Consider the following 21036-nt stretch of genomic DNA (forward strand, 5'->3'; position numbering starts at 1 on the left):
TAGCTCTCTCTGTTCTCTGTCCCCCCAATATTCCTTCAGGTCGCACAAGATCTGCCTGCAACCCTCTTATGGTTAAACTGCCAAAATCTAGGCTCTCTATTCACCATCACTCCATCATTCCCCTTTTCTCCCACCTCTGGAACAAACTCCCCCACTCCCTTCAATCACACTCCACCCTCCAGGTCTTTAAAACAGCTGTTCACCACCATCCAAAACCTTGATCTTTTCTACCCCCGTTAATTCACACCAGATTCAATTTTTTGAAATACCGACTTCTTTCCTGGAAGTCCTAGCAGTGTCCATGTGTTTTTTTTTTTTTTACCTCTTCCACCCCCCACAACACTACCCACGCCTCCTCCCCCCAAGCCCTCTTCCTCCCACATATCTCCCGATGTCCCTGCTCTCAAATGTTGGACTTGTGTGCTTCCCCCTCTCTCCCCATCTTGTCTCCCGCTCCCTTTATTTTGTCTTATGTGTCCGTTTGTTTTTTTGTCATTAATGTTAGCTCTTACACGAGCCTCGATGTTGTATACAAAAAAAAAAAATAGGCTATATTGTTTTTCCAATTTCAGCTTTGGTCTCCAGCATTTTCAGGTTTGGACTCCCGCATAACGTTATTTTCCCGGGTACCGCACAAACGGCGGCACCGATTGCAACCTGACGAATGAAAACACACAGTTAAAAATAATGACCTCAGACAAAGACCTTTTATAAGGGCATGGGTTGAATCCCTGTTTGAGAGAATGCCAACCCCCTCCCCGCCATCAATGTCATCTCTCCAACTCACAATCCCATGAGATATGCGGAAAGGACGACCCAACACCAATTATCTTCTTTTTGATTCGTATATAAACATCATCTATCTATAATTCCAGTAATCTCTGTGTGTATGTGTGTGTGTATGTGTGTGTGTATGTGTGTGTGTATGTGTGTGTGTCTGTGTGTTTGTCTGTGACCGCTGTTTCTCGACAACCACGGGTCCGATATACTTGAAACTTGCCAGGTATATTGCTGGGGACCTGAGGATGTGCCTTTTCAAGGTTTCATATTAATCGGAGAAGTAGTTACCGAGCTATGGCGATTTATTTACCAAACTCCGCAAGCCGTTCGCTTTGGCTTTGCGAATGGACCAAACCATTTCATGTAAATAGAGGGGGGGGATTGTCACCGTACTCGCAAGCCGTTCGCTTTGGCTTTGCGAATGGACCAAACCATTTCATGTAAATAGAGGGGGGGATTGTCACCGTACTCGCAAGCCGTTCGCTTTGGCTTTGCGAATGGACCAAACCATTTCATGTAAATAGAGGGGGGGGGGATTGTCACCGTACTCGCAAGCCGTTCGCTTTGGCTTTGCGAATGGACCAAACCATTTCATGTAAATAGAGGGGGGGGATTGTCACCGTACTCGCAAGCCGTTCGCTTTGGCTTTGCGAATGGACCAAACCATTTCATGTAAATAGAGGGGGGGGATATAATTTTAGATATATATATAGTACGGGCACGCCCTAGTTAAAAGTAAATAATGACCTCGGCCAAAGTTCAAACGACGTGGGTTTAATCTCAACATGAGAGAATCCCACATAGCTATTTTGGTAGTGTATAAGCTAACAGATCGCTGTCTCCATCGATCTTGCCAAGGCCGTAACACCTATTGGCTCAAAATCCTTTTAACTGTTGACTTGGTAATTTATACAATGAAGGAAACATTAACAATGTTGTTAAAAGTTTATTTTGTGATTAATTTGTGATTGGAGATATGTTGTTTGGAATGAAAAAGAGATATCGAGTTCAAGTGAATGACGACATGCCGTGATGGTTTCTACATTCTAAACGTGAAATTCGCGGATTGCCAGATGCAGATTCGCCACGGACCCACGATCGATGTTTCGATGAACGTACCCATTTGTTTGTGAACGGATACGTTTTTCATGGAAGTCCTTCACGAACTTGCTGTACATGTCTGACATGCGACTGAAGGTGCTACAGGAATGTGGAATTTATTGGTTTCATGCGTTAGCATTCGCCGTTTCTGCATTGTGTGTTTGCCTCCCACCCATGCGTAGCACGGGTACCGTACCTCACTAGTACATATATATATAATTGTGATTCTTGCTGTGTCTGTCCGCCAACGTCGTGGTCGCCCGTACGCTCCACAATATGGTAAAAGGCTCTTCGGAAAATGTTTCTAAGGTGAAACTTGAAAACGTCACACCTTGCAGATCTTCAATATGTAATCCTAAAAAAAAACAAGTTTGCTACTTTACGCCTGGGAAGGCCTTATCTTGTCTTATTCTGTCAAGTTCTTGCACAACGATTTAGGAATCAATACAAGCACAAGTAACGACCTTTTGTCCCATCATGCCTCTGTCATATCATATTGACTTCACAGCAATCACAATCCGGGTGAAGGCCTAATTCATGCTCGTGATAGAGTTAACTACAATTCGAAGTATGTGACCAGCATATCACGACACGATGTTGTCCTCTTTTTGAATGATGATGTAGGATCTTCGATATCCACAACCTAAATGCATATATGTGGTGTGTATATCTTCACGTCCCAATCTAACGAAGAGCCATCTTTAAGATACAGTACTATCTGCTGGTACTGCACCAGTACCACGGTTAATCATTCTGACTCAGTTATAATTTTTAACCCACACGAGAGAACACGATGAATGACATTTGCTATACCAATGAAGTTAATTTGTTGCTAAGGAAAGATCCCACAGATTGAAGGATTTACAGAAGAGCAGTAGCCAGAAATGTTGTCAATTTATTCTTCCTTTCTTTATACGCAACGCGCGGCTGCATGTTTGCAACATTGCTGTAGTTAAGATGGCTGTGCATCTGATGCAGCTCCCCCTGTATGTTAACGCATGAATCTTTGTATTTCGTTCAGGATGCCGGCGATAAGTCGCCTATTCTTTGTCGAAAGACACCGTGGGAGTCCCTAAGATTAACCCCTAGATTGCTCGAAGGTAAATCATTATGTTTAGTACTAAAGTTAAAGTACAGATTATATCATTCATTTTCTAACGTGCGAGTACAGGTAGTTGCAGGACCGCGAGGCACGTGTGTGTACTCTGTTATTAGTCCCCTACCGGTGTACACCGGAGGGGACTATAGGTTTGCACGCCGTCCCTCCGTCTGTCAGTCCGTCAGTCCGTCACGCAAAGAACAGCTTTCCGGACTTTTTTTCTAAACGCTTAATGCTAATGATTTCAAACTTGGCACATGGTTTCCTCATGATAAGTTACAGATCAAGTTCGAACTTCACGACGTTTCGATCATTTTTGACAAAGTTATGCACTTTGAACTTTGGTAATTCTGATAATTCTGATGATCCTTAACTCAGTGCCATTTTAAGTTTTAATTTCCTTTAAAAAACATTTTCTCTGCAATAATTGGACAGATTGAGATCAAATTTTCACCGTAGGAGGGACTTGGTCTGTAGAATATTTTGATGGTAATTATGATGTGACAGGTCACGTGTTTCGGCCGCCATATTGTTTTTCATGAAAACACGAAAACCCCTTTTTCTCTGCAACGGCTGAACAGATCGAGGCCAAACTTTGCAGGCAGAATCACATACCCATGACGAACAAAAAAGTCAGCGAGCATGACGTCATGCATCACATGGTTTCAGAGTTATGACGTTTTTAAGCATGAACCTTTAAAACCGAGCCCCTCCCTCATTTGTGATCCAATCGAGGGGAAGCTTCACAGATCTGTTCAGCGTGTCAGTCTACTAAAATGTTCTTTTGGAATTTGCGATAGGTCACGTGGTTTGGCAGATATCGTTAATTGAACGAAAATATAAAAAAAAAAATGGATATCTCTTGAATCGCTATTACCTCAGACCGTGAGTTTGGAATTATATAATTCACACAGTGCAATACGTGCAGGCCGCTCCACGGAGCGACCTTGCGGGCTTATCAATGAGGCGAGGCGTGACACACGTGTCTCAGCATACCTCAGATCAAGTTTGAAAACCAGCATCAACCGTGCATAAATTTGCATATTCGATCATTTTTGACAAAGTTATGGCACTTTGAACTTTGGTAGGGGACATGTATTGCAGCACAATACTCAGAATGCTTGTTCTTCAAAGTATAATGAACCACCTTTAGAGGCAATTTTCCCCCGCAGAGCAGGGGTTGGCCTTTTTTGGGCACTGAGGTCCCCTTTTTGAAGCAATGTTTTATGGCCGGATGCCCTTCCTGCCACCAACCGTGTTAGTCACCTCTTGCAACACACAGGGAATTACCAGTGAACTGGTGCTCAATTTGCCGACCTCGGAAGGATGACAGGCTGAGTCAACCGCGCTGGCGTTAATTCAGCGATTGACCGGGATTCAAACCCAGTATCCTAGTATCCCAAGCTGGCACCCCAAACGCTAAGCTGGGATTCGAACACATGATCCTAGGATCCCAACCGCTAAGCCGGGATTCTAACCCAGGATCCCAACCCGGCACCCCAAACGCTAAGCCGGGATTCGAACCCAGGATCCTAGAATCCCAACCCGGCACCCTAACCGCTAAGCCGGGATTCGAACACAGGATCCTAGGATCCCAACCGCTAAGCCGGGATTCGAACCAAGGATCCTAGGTGTAATGAAATTGTGCCTAAGTTGAACCCAGGTGTTATGCGGTCTCTGTCGGCTGTGTGGCAGTTATAAGAACTTGGACAGACAGCGCTACGACTCATTCCTGTGACATTTATCCTGTGTAATGCTGTGCATACTTAGATGGTGCGTATTGCTCTTTGTTCCAGGCTTGCTTGTACTAGTTGCAAATCCTTTACTGATTCCTATGAATGCTGAATATTGATATGTTGCTTGATGATTGTCTTACAGGTATTGCTATATTGCTAGAGATCGATTCAGAATTAAACTCACAATCTGGGACAATGTTGTAACGCTCGTTTTTACAACAATTAATTCTGAATCCCTCTCTTGTCTTGAACGGGATCACCATGACTCACAAGTTGATACAAGTTCCGATCTTCGGAGCTGACCCTCAGGTGCCGGACGCGTCTGCCCAGCCCCTGCATTGGCTGAGTCTACTGACCAGATATCTGGAAGCGCAGGAAGGGCTCACAGGGGTAACCAAGCTCGCGGTGCTGAATTCCCGCGTGAATCACACAGTATTCACGTACATATCCCAGTGCGGTACGTACGACGCCGCCGTGGAGGAATTGAGACGAATCTACATCAAGACTCGGAGCATGGTCTATACTCGATATCTGCTCACGTCTCGGTGACAAGACCAATCGGAGACCATCGATCATGTTGTTCAAGAACTTCGCCGATTAGTGAAGGACTGTACTACTGAAACACGAACATATGAACAAGTATGTGATGATTTAATGAGAGATTCTTTTGTTTCTGGATTTTATTCCCCTATCATTAGATAGAGATTACTTGAAGAACCAGATTTGACACTTGAAAAAGCTCATAAATTATCGCTCGTGTACCATCAAGCTCAGACTCAAGCCGAAGCGTACGATCGACCGTACGTCACTGCGGGATTAACCGGCGCAACATGACCGGAGAGAGCTACCGCGGAGCAAACAGATGCTGCACCTTCACCGGAATCGGGGCCAGTGGATACTCTCGAGGACCTCGCCCCGAGTGTGACAGCTGCCGCCGCGGCCGCTCCCTCAGCCGGAAGTAACGCTAAGTGCTTTTTCTGCGGGAACCGGAATCATTTAAGGGCAGTTTGTCTGGCAAAAGAAGCGACGTGTCATTCGTGTTCCCGTCAAGGGTATTCGAGCCGAAAGGACACTTTGCATAGGTTTGTCGCTCGTCACGGGGCCGGTGAACTTGCTCGACTTTGAATGTGATTCTCTCTCCGCCCGAGAGACAATCGGCGCCCCACGCGACCTTAATTGGGGTCCCATCCCCGCGCGGGCCCAGCACTGCTCGCACGACCTTGACTAGGATCAACACGTCGACGAGACAATCGGCGCCTCACTTGGCTCGAACGCCCTTGACGGGGATCATCTCCCCGCGCAAGCCTCGCTCGGCTCGAATACCCTTGACGGGAATTATTTCATCGCCCAAGCCACGTTCGGCTTTGGCTTCACAATCGACGCTAGCTGGCGTCGGGTCTACACGCGTGGCTCGAGCACCCCCTCTGGACGACTCGACGACTACAGGACCGCCTGGACTGTCCAGCGCTGTTATCCCACTGATGATTGAAGGGCAGAACGCAAATGCCTTAATCATTATGGGATCTACTGATAGTTATGTCGATTTACGACTCGTTCAGAAGCATGGCTGGCTGATTCTCGGGACAACACGCAGGATTTTCATGGCTTCCCAAGGGCTTTAGCTCCGCACTCGAGGGGAATGCCGACTGAAGCTCGTGATTAATGGCCATTTCCGGATGTGCACTTAATGGTCTTACCAGCATTATGCGCAGAAGTGTTGTTGGGACATGATTTTCTCCGTCGGCATGGGCGTTTGGAAATGGAATTTGGTGGTGCTGATACTCTTGCTGTGTGTGCTCTTGCAGGGATGAAAATTGAACCACTGTCGCTGTTTCCCAATATGACTACTGACTGTACACCGGTTGCTGTTAAATCGTGACGCTATTCGCGGGCTGACACGCAATTCATTGCTGAGGAGACTGCGCGGCTATTAAAGGAGGGCATAATCAAACTTAGTCGATCGCCTTGGAGGGCCCAAGTTTTGGTGGTGCAGACCGACACGCACCGCAAACGCCTGGTAATCGACTATTCACAGACGATTAATCGGTTTACACAATTGGACGCCTACCCGCTCCCAGGAATGGATTATCTGGTTCGTCAGGTGACACAGTACTCGGTATACAGTACTTTAGATCTCCGTAGCACATATCATCAGATTCCAATCTCGGAGGCTGGTCGCATCTACACCGGGTTTGAATCCGGACAGAGATTGTACCAGTTCACCCGTCTGCATTTTTGGGTCACCAATGGGGTTATCCTGCTTCCAAAGGGCTATGGACGACATTATCGCTAAGGAGGGCTTAACCGATGTCTTTGTTTATCTGGATAATCTGACGGTTTGTGGGTACGATCAAGCTCATCATGATGCTAACCTAAAGCGCTTCCTCGAGATTGCGCACAAGTACCGTCTGACTATGAACGAGGCTAAATGTCGTTATTCCGCTCAAACGATAGATCTCCTGGGGTACACCGTGACCCACGGCACTATCACTCCAGACAAGGAGCTACTACGACCTTTGCTCGACATAGCCCCGCCACTCGATCGAGCTTCTTTGAAGCGTGCTCTCAGGCTTTTTGCTCATTACTCGAAGTGGGTTCAAAATTTTTCTGAGAAGCTTCGTCCCCTTGTGGATTGCAAAGAGTTCCACATGGCTCACGCTGCTAAGGCCGCTTTCCATGGCCTGAAGTCCGACATAGCTGGCGCTGCTGTGTCATCTATTGATGAAAACAAGTCCTTTGTTTTGGAAACCGATGCGTCGGATCACGCGATAGCTGCTACACTCTCTCAAGGGGGGCGACCTGTGGCCTTCTTTTCAAGGATCCTCTCCCCCGTGGAACGAAGACACTCATCTGTTGAAAAGGAGGCATACGCCATCATTGAGTCTATCAGGCGCTGGCGGCCATATTTGCTTGGCCGATGTTTTGAGATCATTACAGATCAACAAAGTGTTGCCTTTATGTACGACACTCGTCATGCTCAGCGCATTAATAATGAGAAAATCACTCGCTGGAGGATTGAGTTAGCCAATTTTTGTTACACTATCAGGTATCGTACGGGGCGGGATAACCTCGTAGCAGATGCATTATCACCGGTGTGTGCGAGTCTCACCTCATTTGAGGACCTGCGCGTTCTTCATGACACATTGTGCCATCCCGGCGTGACGCGTTTACCCCATTACATGTGCAATCAAAATTTGCCCTACTCCATTGAGGATATTCGTCGGCTATGTCGCACTTGTTCCATTTGTGCTGAACTCAAACCTCGTTTCTACAACCCTCGGATGGGTACGCTAGTCCAGGCTACCCGGCCGTGGGAGCGCTTGGCCATGGACTTCAAAGGGCCCCTGCCACCTTCGTGTCTACCGTCTTGTCCGGGAATACCGGCTTCGGCTTCGGGTAGTTCTCGTTATCTTCTCACGGTAATTGATGAGTTCTCCAGATTTCCCTTTGCTTTCCCGTGCATGGATATGTCTGCTGCCACAGTTATCTGGTGTCTGCAAGAATTGTTTTCTATGTTTGGGAATCCGGCCTATGTGCACACTGATCGTGGAGCGGTGTTCCTATCCCAGGATGTGAGAGCATTCTTGCTTCAGCGTAATATCGCTTCCTGCTATACTACTCTGTATAGGCCACAGGCGAATGGACAGGTGGAACGATTTAATGGCATTATATGGAAAGCCATTACTCTGGGCCTTAAGTCCCAAAGTCTCGGACTCGACCGATGGACCTGGATGGTACCCGGGGCGCTCGGCTCGATCAGGACTTTATTGTGCACTGCTACTAATCAAACTCCCCACGACCGTATGTTTAGTTTTTCGCGACGTTCTGGCGGTTCCCATCCTTTGCCGGGCTGGCTTGCTGAGCCCGGACCGGCTTTCCTCAAACGCGCGGTTCGCTCGAGTAAATACGACCCCCTCGTTGACAAGGTCCGTATCCTCCAAGCCAATCCCGAGCAGCCCGAGGGCTGATGCCCAATGGACGTGAGTCTACAGTCTCGGTGCGCCATCTCGCCCCATGCGGGGATACTGTCGGGCCGGACTTCGGCACGGTTAATCCGACAATGGAGAACCTACCGTCTACCCCACCACCACACGCGCCAGATCCGGATGGCTTTGTGGAGCCACCGCCGTTACCCGAGTTAGGCGGATATTCTGATGCGGGGGAATTCGATCTCGTGGTTGGGGCTCCTGACGTCTATCAGACGCACGCCTCCCCGATCGCTATGGCTGGACTGACTCACACGGACTGCTGCTAACTGATGTTTCTACGCTGCTATGACTTGCTAGCTTGATTTCCGCCACTAGGGGTAGTGTAGTTTTAACGCCGGGGAGAATGTAATGAAATTGTGCCTAAGTTGAACCCAGGTGTTATGCAGTCTCTGTCCGCTGCGTGGCAGTTATAAGAACTCAGACAGACAGTGCTACGACTCATTCCTGTGACATTTACCCTGTGTAATGCTGTGCATACTTAGATGATGCGTATTGCTCTTTGTTCCAGGCTTGCTTGTACTAGTTGCGAATCCTTTACTGATTCCTATGAATGCTGAATATTGATATGTTGCTTGATGATTGTCTTACAGGTATTGCTAGAGATCGATTCAGAATTAAACTCACAATCTGGGACAATGTTGTATCTCTCATTTTTACAACACTAGGATCCCAAGCCCGCACCCCAACCGCTAAGCCGGGATTCGAACCCAGGATCCTAGAATCCCAACCCGGCACCCCAACCGCTAAGCTGGGATTCGAACCCAGGATCCTAGAATCCCAACCCGGCACCACAACCGCTAAGCCAACGCCAGGCTTCTTCAAGGTATAATAAATAAGAAATTATCACGATCATTGAAAACAAACCCAGCAGCATAAAACTGTAACATTTTTATTTTAAACTATCAATAAATTAGATGTCGGGTCTCTCCCATCGACATTTAACATTTCCCTTAACAATGTTTGGAATGTACATACACAGTAAGTATAAACAAGACTTTAAAACAGGAACACTGTTCAGGTTGTCGTGATGTTTGCGATGCTTACATCCAAAGTCCCAACAAAAACAGCTCATGCTCATCCGCACCTCTGGACCGACGGCTGTATATATTAAAATAGGTGTATACGATCATTTGTGTAGGTTAAATAATAAGCTATATGTCCGATGCATGAACGACGGTTTGGAGTTAACAACACGTGACTGTGTTTTACATTCTTACCGTTTTTGCTCCAAAAACCACGGCAGGAATGGCCGCTTCGATTTGCAAAAATAAAACTATTAGACTCATTTCCATGTACAGACTATAATGGATTTGTAATTATTAATGTTTAGTACAAAATTAATAATATATTATATATTTATACATTTACAAGGTGGCGTTTTGAGCCTTATCGCGTAAATGGATTCGAAGAAGCATCGGTCGGGCTTAGCCCGACATCGGTTAGTCCCAGAGATCTGTGTGGATTACGGCGACAGGTGACCGCACCTTGAGGGAGAGTGCACATTGAAAAGAAAGGAAAAACTGAAAATCTCATGTTCCTCACTTTCATTTATCTTCACCCGTGACCACTCAACCCCTAGTCCTCTCAAACCAGGCTATGTATAAAAAAAAAAAAAAAATTAAAACCTAAACCACCTTTGCAGCTCAGGCTCAGGTAAATATAATTTAAAGAAAATAAAGATTATATATACTTTAAACTCTTTTTGATATGGCTTAGCTGAGGTGGAAAGCAATTCTGAGTTGTTATTTATTTTCTCTTTTTTTTCCCCCGAGTCACGATAGGTCCAAAATGGCGGCTTCGATTGGTCCAAAATGGCGGCTTCATACAAAATGCTGGTGAGCTTGAGATACTGAGGCAACTCAGACCACAGATGAGGTGGTGCCGTGATTTAGCATTCTCCATCGGCCAGACGAGTAGGGATGTCAAACTGACTCGCCAGACTCGTCCCGAGTGAGGAGAGACCTGGCCGCATGCGGCTACGTCATAAGGCAACAGGAGATGGAGAGGCGATTAAGGCAGATTCAGCGGAGATAGAGAAAAACATGCGGTGTCCCTCGGGTTGCTGGGTTATCAGGGCAATAGGTGTGTGGAAATCTTTGCAGAATGAGGTGTAAAAGGATAAAAATGGATGAACGTGAGGGATTTGGAATCGGGCTAAGTTTGTATGGTTTCGGAAGCTGGAGTGTCTTCTGAAGAAGGTTCTTGAGGGAAGGGGGTATCTGGTGGAGGTTCATGAGAGAAGACGGAGTCATCGCCCGAGGAGCACGTGCTGTGGCTGTCCGTGAGGCTCGGTGAATACTGTTCCAGCGGAGCACAAAGATCCAGGTATTCCTGTGGGAAATGGTATGGCAGGGAAAGTAAACTGATTATTTGTGTTTAAACACTGATGGAACACTGCACACAACCTCTATGATATAGTATATATATATATATATATATATATATATATATATATATATATATATATATATATATATATATATATATATATATATATATGTATATATATATATACATACATACATACACACTACATGACCAAAAGTATGCGGACACCCCTTCTAATTAGTAAATTCGGCTATTTCAGCCATACCTATTGCTGACAGGCATATATTATTAAGCACACAGCCATGCAATCTCCATAGACAAACATTGGCAGTAGAATGGGCTGCACTGAAGAGCTCCGTGACGTTCAACATGGCACCGTCATGGGATGCCACCTTTCCAACAAGTCAGTTTGTCAAATTTCTGCCATACTAGAGCGGCCCCGGTCAACTGTACATGCTGTTATTGTGAAGTGAAAATGACTATGAGCAACAACAGCTCAGCCGCAAAGTGGTAGAGCACACCAGTTCACAGAACGGGACCACCGAGTGCTGACGCACGTAGCGCGTAAAAATCGTCTGTCCTTGGTTGCAACACTCACTACCGAGTTCCAAACTGCAGATGGAAGCTATGTCAGCACAATAACTGTTCATCGGGAGCTTCATGAAATGGGTTTCCATGGCCGAGCAGCCGCACACAAGCCTAAGATCATCATGTGCAATGCCAAGTGTCGGCTGGAGTGGTTTAAAGCTCGTCGCCATTGGAGTCTGGAGCAGTGGAAACGTGTTCTCTTGAGTGATGAATCCCATTTCACCATCTGCCAGTCCAACGGAGGAAACTGGGTTTGGCAAATGCCAGGAGAACGCTACCTGCCCGAATGCATAGTGCCAAGTGTAAAGTTTGGTGGAGGAAGAATAATGATCTGGGGCTGTTTTTCATTGTTCGGGCTAGGCCACTTAGTTACAGTGAAGGGAAATATTAATGCTACAGCATACAATGACATTCTAGACGATTGTGTGCTTCCAACTTTGTGGCAACAGTTTGGGGAAGGCTCTTTCCTGTTTCAGCATGACAATGCCCCCGTGCACAAAGCGAGGTCCATACAGAAATGGTTTGTCGAGATCGGTGTGGAAGTACTTGACTGGCCTGCACAGAGCCCTGACCTCAACCCCATAGAACACCTTCGGGATGAATTGTTACGCCGACAGCGAGCCAGACCTAGTCGCCCAACATCAGTGCCCGACCTCACTAATGATCTTGTGGCTGAATGGAAGCAAATCCCCGCAGCAATGTTCCAACATCTAGTGGAAAGCCTTCCCAGAATAGTGGAGGCTGTTTTAGCAGCAAAGGGGGGGGGGGGGGGGGCAACTCCATGCAGATTCGTTACTACATATTAGCTTTCTATAATCATAAAACGATCATTCATTCATTTCATTCAATCATAATGTTACTATAATTAGAATTCTTCATACTCCATACATACCATACATATTAGCCCATGATTTTGGAATGAGATGTTCGATATTTGGGTGTCTATATACTTTTGGTCATGTAGTGTACATTATATATATATATATATATATATATATATATATATATATATATATATATATATATATATATATATATATATATATATATACATATATATATATATATATATATATATATATATATATATATATATATATATATACATATATATATATATATATATATATATATATATATATATATATATATATATATATATATATATATATATATATATATATATATATATATATACATTGGTAAAATAAACAAATAGCACACTGAGCAGTAAAATAATTTAAATGTCAATTCCTTATATATATATATACTGTATATATTATGAGTTGTATGAATTATTGAAGGGGAATGGAGGACAGCTCAGTCTTGTGCAAGATGTTTTTCACCTCTTGAGCAGTGAGGCTGAGAATACGATCAAAGCTCTCCACAAGCTGTTTGAACGTAGGCCTTTGTGATGGCGCTGCAGCCCAACAAGCACGCATGATCACATATCTGCAGGCAGGTGAAATGACCGTCAGCAAAACATTGTGGAAAGGCAATGAAAAAGTGCAAACATTCACATATATTTTGACTCCTGCACCACAAACAATCAGGCACATGATGTGTGGAGCACTTTTTCTGATACGAAAGTAGGTACCGAAGTAGTTTGCAGGATAATGCTTACATTTTGGGGTGACTGGTCATTTATTTGCAGACAGATGCTCAGCATGGATTTGGAATTTGGTCAAAAGGCACCAATACACAATTTATTTATTTGTGTGCATCACATGACTGCTGGTTTGCATCATTGTTAGGAACACAGCTGTGCTGCTAATGGAGTTCGGTGGGGCAGGATAGCTCGTCTCCTCTTTGCGAAAGATACCTTAGGATCTCTAACGTACACCAACTAAGGTAAGCGAAGGACCTGTCATGATAGTGACGTCAAAATGGCCAATATTTTGGTCAATAAGTGCCAATGCATTGGCGCTTAACATGATGGGAATGTCGGCATTTCATATCATGAACAACATTGTCCAAGTTGTTACTTAATGCTGATATCCCTGGTCAATAATAGCTGCTCAAGGGGCTGATGTCCCAATGTACCCCATTTCCCCCATTGTTACGCAATTACACCTACACACGAGGGTCTCTAAGAGTATGTTAGACCTGAATGCACTTTACTTGAACAGAAACAGGAAGTGGTTTTAAATACGTACAGTTCTTTGGGACAGTTGCTTGGCTTGTCCATTCGGTGTCCTTCTTTGAGAAGCTTGAAAAGCTCTTCAACAGGGATTCCTGGGTAAGGTGAACCACCGAGTGTAAAGATCTCCCACAACAACACTCCAAACGACCAGCTGTCATTTCAGAGAAAAAAGAAAGAAAGTGGGAAGGTCATCTGAAGGTCATTCATTGAGCCACGTTAGGTTTTTACTGACAATCTGATCGTTGCAATGCAATTCTCTATAGACAAGCTTAACTTTCTAAATATTACACTCCAAATCCTTAACACGGTTGCCTTCAGGTGGCTTTGAACTGACAACCTACATGCTACCACTGTATCCAGATTACAGGAAACTGTAAAGCCAAATCACAAATGTAGAGCCTCTTTACCATAGTGTTCAGGGGGATCGGCACTCGAAATATGTGTCTACCTAATTTATGCCAATTCTGCTTCTAGCCTTTTGCTGTGTGGTAACTCAGGAAGCAAGTGCTTCACTTAGTGTTCTTCGATGCGTGCAGAGTACTTTTTAAAGCTGAAGTTAGTCTACAGTTGCAATACTCTTGTATGAAACAGGTACAATGCAATGCAAATTATCAAGTAGTTAGATATACAGTGGGGTGAAAAAGTATGTCTACTGAAATCAATGCCAAGCTTTTTTTCAAACACAAATTTGTCATGATATTGAAGATATGCATCGTATTTTTAAAATTACCTCCACCATAGGTGGATGGGGGTTATGTTTTCACGCTTGTTGTCTATTTATTTGTGAGCAGGATAAGTCAAAAAGTTATGGCTGGATTCGGACAAAACTTGTGGATGAGTTGGGTAGATGACAAGAACAAGCCGATTACATTTTGGTTCAGGTGTGGATGCAGATCTTGCGTATCAGTGTGATACAAAACTTAAACTTTCAGTCTGGCGGAGGTATGCGCTCTATTGAGTGCCGTTCTAGTTTATTACCCCATGCACGTGAGGCAAAAAGTGTGGGGAGGTGGCACACTATGTTCTACATGCAAAATATGTTCATATAAAGGGGCGCACTACATATATAGGTTAAAACCTGTCAGTACGTAAAGTTTTTGAACTGTATGAATCAAATTGGCGCCCCTTTATACGAACTTTTCTTGAGCATTACTTGGTTCCTCCTAAGAACACAAGGGTAGTCCAGCATGCACACGAGTTTTTTTGAATGTCCATTATTTTCTATCACCTGGTATTTTCCACAAGCCATGAATGTCCCTTCTTTTCTATTGTTTGGCATTTTCTACGGGCTATGGAATGTCCCTTCTTTTCTATAGTTTGTCACATGACATATACCATATAAAGGGGCCTTTTCTATGCCCCTGGCATTTCCCCCCAACAATCCATTAAGCCATTGGGCCAGCAGGTTAAATCTTTGTTACAAGGATTTTGACTGAGAAGCAAAAACGATGGCACTTAGGTGGAATTTGTTTTAAAAGCCATTAACTAGACCTATTGGCCGATGTATATTCCAAGTTTCAGCTAATTTCAATGTATAGTCCTTGAGATATGAGCGCCAACACATTTTGGGCGGACGGACGGACAGACACCAAGGTGATTTTGAGAGTTTTCTAAATACAACTCAAGAATGTGGAAACAGAAGTTGCTGAAATTTGGAACATATTACCTCGACGTACAAAGCATTTACTTCTGAAATTTGCAGCCGATTGTGTCCAGTAGAAGCCGAGAAATGAATTTTCATCCCTGTGTTAAAGTTGCATACAGAGAAACCATTCCATATAAAGGGAGGGGCGCTTTGCGCCTCTATTGACTGTGTTCTATGAACAATTTAGTTATAGTTATTATTGACTGACACTTTACCTTAACAGAATAAATGAAAGGTGAATACATTTGAGAGACATCGAAAATGACGTGAGCAGTCTGACTATGCTCAAGCATTACAACAACACAACACTGTTTGGAAAAGATTGACTCAAACATAATCCATAAACTAATTAAATCAATCCAAAATGGAATTGAGGCAGTTCTCAAGTCAAAAGTGGGTCACACTGATTATTCATTATATGTGAACACAGATTTGAATTTTCCTATAATAATAAGTGTTGTATCCTTAAGAGTTCATGGAAATCCCTGGAAAGTGTTTCTGATTTTGTATTACAATGATTTATTTTGTTATCACGCCTCAATTAGTAAATTTCCTACTGGACTCGTACTTTTGCACCCCACTGTATATCTGTTGGAACCCATCTGTGGATCGGTCCCATCGGCCGATGAGTCTGACCCGTTTGCGGATCCGCAGATGGGCGACCCATCTGTGGATGCACGAGAAATGACAATGCAGACCCATCGGCTGATGGGTCTGCGCCATCTGCGGATGTGTTGTTCACCTTGAAGGAATGTGTATGCATCAATGGTGGATGAGTATGTTTATTTGAACCTAAAAATAAGCAATTTATGTCATAAATGTTTATAAAGCAGTCCGTGACATGTGGTTTGTCGATAACCGTTTGTCGATAAGATAAAAATAAGATAATGTCGCTCCATTTAAAAACGCTGGTCTACTTCGCTGGTGGCACTGGCAGACTCAGCTCTCCATTGTTTATATATCAATTCCTGGCATGCCTTAATCACCCCAAAGCTAAAGATGAAGGTGTGGCTTCGTAATCGGGGCATTGTCAATTATATAAACACAATAACGCATTATGTGATTCTATGAGGCCCTCAGTGTGATTCTATGAGGCCCTATGTGATTCTATGAGGCCCTCAGCGATGGGTCTGACCCGTTTGCGGATCCACAGATGGGTCGCCCATCTGCGGATCCGCAAACGGGTCAGACCCATCGGTCGATGGGACCGATCCACAGATGGGTTCCAACATATCTATCAAATAGATGCAAATTTTGAATGCTTGTTGCATCATTACTGAGATGCAGCTACCCTTCTGATCCAATGCCTGAGTAGTTTATGTGATGGATTTGGAATTTGTCCAGGGTGCACAACTCTTTTCAAAAATTTTCATTGTGTCTTTAATAGCCACAAGCCACTGCAGGGCAAACCCAGAGTTTGAATGGTTATTAGCATGCTGAAGATCACTCCTTAGAGCACAATTAACTGTTTGATATGTCAAACTCACACGTCACACTGATGTGTGTAGACTCGGTCAAACAATGCCTCAGGAGCCATCCACTTGACTGGTAAGCGACCCTGTTGGATACACGGCATTAAAACAGACCCACACTCAAACCCCACACTTGCACACTATCCTGAAGAAGCACGTCTCTTTGAGGAGACCAGGAGTGACGCATGGACATTCCGAATGCCACAAAGAGTGTGTTATATGATTAGTTGCAAACCGTTCTTACATAAGAGGAAAGTAAGCATATGCACCTCTGTACCTCAAGGCATAAGACAAGACAAAAAAAACTATGGGGTGAAGGGAACTATGGGGCCAAGCAAGACTATCTGCCATTACTTTATAAAATGTTGTCTTTAGGGGAACAAAGCAAGTGTTTTTCAGGCTTCATACACATGACATTTGATCCTTGATAAGTTGGCCTTTTCTCCAAGCACAGCTAAGCCTAATTGTGCATTTTGCAGATTAACTTAGAAATGGTACGAATTAAATTATTAACTTCAAATGTAATGTGCTACTTCAGACTATTCCAGGTGAAACTGCCAGATGTTGGTCTCTAATGCCTTTTGTCCTGATTCTGTCAATCTCCATTGAGTGTTAGATGATGTGTCAATCTCCATTGAGTGTTAGATTATGTGTCAATTTCCATTGATGAGACCCTGAGACAACCAGTGAGCTCCTACCATGTGTAGCCACCACCTGAGAGTGAAGCGCATGCCTTTTATTTACATTTTCTAGGGATGACAAGATAACCTACAGGTATGCACACCCACCTCTAAGCTGTCTAGCCTGTGTTTTAACTCCCTTGGATGGACGTTAAACAGGCGTCTCGTCTGCCAGGATTCGTTGGTGGACGTTAAAGATCCCAAGGTGTCCTTCGTGAAGAGTAGGCGAGCTATCACCTGCACCATGTCCAAATACCAAATTCCTGCTCTAACCTACAGAGAGGGCGATGCATCAGCAGCACAGTTACACCTCAGCTAATGATGCTACCCTAAAGCCTTGTGCTGCATATGAACGAAGAAGAAGATTTCCATTATCTATGGAATTGAGGCATATGGATGATTGCAGCGAGAGGGAGGAAACACAGCAACAGTTCTAAATGATGTCCACAAGAGCACATGGTCCAGACAAGGACATACAGACTCAGCAAAAGAGCACACATGAAGGCACACAATGAGATGCGCAAATAGATTACAGGAAGACACTCTTTTGGTTACTTGTCTTCTCTATCTCTGTCTCCTCAGTCTCAGCCTGAGCTCATTAAATAAACTCTCTGCCCTTCCTAATGATCAAAAACCCTTAACTGTTTGTGCTATCTCACGTCCATCCCTGGAAGATAGCCGTAGCAAGCATGGCGGACGGAGTCATGGGTGGAGCCACGGTAAGTTTCAGTGAGGGTTAGCCCCAAACTTTTTCATGCACAGTTGAAACGAGAATTAATTTATTAAGGTACATATAGTACAAAAATCTTAAGGTACATACTTAAGGTACATATAGTACTTAAGGTACAAAATCACATGTCCAGGGTTTAAGATGTGCACATGTTTGATTAAGTAAGGAAATACAAACTGTACTCCTCTTGAATATTTTACCAGTAGCACAATTGACAAAGATACAATTACTGAGGGTCGAGGAGTACCAGCTGAACCTCGAATCCTATCCAGGTTCCTCCTGATGACTCCATCTTTGTTGTCTACTTTTTTTTCTTTTTTCTTTTGGTTCCTTCTGATGACCCCAATGCAGTATTTGGTTTTCTGTTTCATTAGAGTAAATTTTAATTTTAATGATGACAAACAACAACAACAACAGGCATTTTAAGGCCATTTTCCCTGCTAGAGCGGGGGTTAGCCTTGCGGGCCCCATGACAATCTTCTCCATTTTGCCCTATTTTCTGCATCTCCCCTTGTTAAACCCCTTGCCCGCATTTCTTCTTCCACCATCTTTAGCCAAGTCTTTCTCGGTCTTCACCGTCCTCGACTTCCTTCTACATTCATTTCCCTCACTCTTCTCAACCAGTCACTTTCATCCTTCCTCAACACAAGACCAAACCATCTCAACCTGTTCCTCTTCACAGCATCAATCACAGGCTCTATTCCCATCATCTTTCGCAATTCATCATTTGTCTTCCTCTCTCTCAATGATACTCCGCACATCCACCGAACCATTCACATTTCCACCCTTTCCAGCCTTCGTTGCTGCTCTACGTTCATTACCCATGTCTCGCTCCAATAAATCAATTTACCCAATAAAGCAATTTTAATGACAACATCAAGTAGAAATGATTCTGACAGTGACAGAGGAATATTGCAACTACAGTACAAAATTGTTCTTTTAGGTTTACATGTTATCGAGATGCTTAGGGAAGTGCTAACACTTGTAACTACTTACATTGGTTGTCTTTTTGTAATAGTCGATGTTATGTACATCCCTGGCAAGGCCGAAATCAGCGATCTTCATGACATTTTCCTCCGTGACGAGCACGTTCCTCGCTGCCAAGTCTCGGTGAATACACTATGGATGGAGAAACAGGTATTGGGTTTGTACATCTGGTTAATGTATATGTGCTCAATGTGAAAAGCACAAACTGTAATGAAATATATGACATGTGACCACCGTTTGGAAAGAAATTTTGAATTTTTTTTTTTTTCCTTTTGAAAGGAATAACAACAACACGAGAACAAGATTGAGAACCTTTTGAAAACGTGAAAAAATAGCTCATGTGGCCTACCTTTTTTGAAGCCAGGTACTCCATTCCCCGTGCCACCTGGTACGTACAAGATACCAGGTCCTTGAAAGTGAGCTGTTCACCCAGCTGTTCAGGTCTAACATCAAATGAATATCCGATGCCAGATGGGCGGCGTGCCCGGAGGTATTCTCGTAGATTCCCTTTTGACGCGTATTCTACAATGACGTACAGAGGACCTGCACACAAGGAACGTACTTAATGAAATCCCAAAAGAACTGTCCTAGTGTTAGAAACCTTAAACATGAATCATACTCGATATAATTAGAGAGTGTCTGTTTGTTGTTTGTTTGTTTCACTTGTATGCACTCCTGAACCAATGGACGGATTGAGTTGAAAACTGCAGTTTGCACTCGGTCGGGGTGTGCACGGGGTTTTAGGCAGTTACAATTGTTTTTTTCCAGAAGGTGAACCTGCCATGCTAAACATGTTTTATTATTAGCATTATGGTGCCAGAGAGAAAACACCAAAGCAGAGATGCGGAGCATGATGACCACTGTGAAGACTGCCACGCCAAAAAAAAAAAAAAAACTCATACTGCCGGAGGTTGGAACCGCCACGTCAAACTTGTGTTTTAACATAACGAGAAGTGTTTGTGTGTTTGACTTATGATGCACTCATGAACCGCTGGATGGAATGAGTCGAAAGCTTGCTTGGTGGTCTTTCTGTCTTCTACCGACTCCTCTCCGGCCTTGCTCCCCCAGCTCTGTCTGTGCTCTGTCCCCCAAATATTCCTACAGGTCGCACAAGATCTGCCAGCAACCCTCTGATGGTTAAACTGCCAAAATAAAGACTCTCTGGTCACCTTCACTCATTCATTCCTCTTTTCTCTTGCCTCTGGAACAAACTCCCTCATTCTCTTCAATCCCCACTCCTCCCTCCAGGTCTTCAAAACAGCAGTTCACCACCATCTCTTATCTTCCCCCATCCAAAACCTTGATCTTTTCTACCCCCGTTAATTCACCCTAGATACACTTTTTTGAAATACCGACTTCTCTCCATCTTGTCTCCCGCTCCCTTTATCATATGTTTTATGTTTTACGTGTCAGTTGGTCGAGCAGAGCTTGGCCTGAGTCTTTCATGAACTGGATGGCCAGACTTGACGTTCGACTAAGGTTAGGGCAAGAATATGTAACTCGGTAGTGGTGCCAGCGATAGCTCGCCTCCATGGGATCTTTAACGTCCACCAGATGAGACGCCTGATTAACATCCACCCGATGGATGGCACATGCATTGATGAATCACCCTGCCTCTGAAACACCAGGATTACAGTTTATATCTGTGACAAGATTCAAACCCAGGCTAGGCAGCTTAGAGGTCAGTGTGTGTGTACATCTAGGCCATCCTGCCAATCCAAAAACAAAGATCTCTGACTTCAGCAATTTTAAACCCAA

The 21036-nt window shown here is 44.1% G+C and overlaps 1 protein-coding gene across 1 annotated transcript in view; it reads right to left on the reverse strand.

Annotated features, from left to right (window-relative positions):
* Window positions 1–9578: 9578 nt before the first annotated feature.
* The window catches only part of LOC137416634 (fibroblast growth factor receptor 3), a 72051-nt gene continuing 60593 nt past the window's right edge, over window positions 9579–21036 (reverse strand). The window contains exons 11-16 of the mRNA XM_068102283.2: window positions 19628–19821; window positions 19288–19410; window positions 16897–16967; window positions 13778–13915; window positions 12968–13073; window positions 9579–11036 (exon numbers count right to left, since the gene is read on the reverse strand). Of these exons, the coding sequence (XP_067958384.1) occupies window positions 10860–11036; window positions 12968–13073; window positions 13778–13915; window positions 16897–16967; window positions 19288–19410; window positions 19628–19821 (809 nt within the window). The 3' untranslated portion in view covers window positions 9579–10859. The remainder of the gene's footprint in view (window positions 11037–12967; window positions 13074–13777; window positions 13916–16896; window positions 16968–19287; window positions 19411–19627; window positions 19822–21036) is intronic.

This window comes from Myxine glutinosa, chromosome 3 (assembly GCF_964187855.1).
Source record: "Myxine glutinosa chromosome 3, kmMyxGlut1.1, whole genome shotgun sequence".
NCBI classification, from domain to species: domain Eukaryota; kingdom Metazoa; phylum Chordata; class Myxini; order Myxiniformes; family Myxinidae; genus Myxine; species Myxine glutinosa.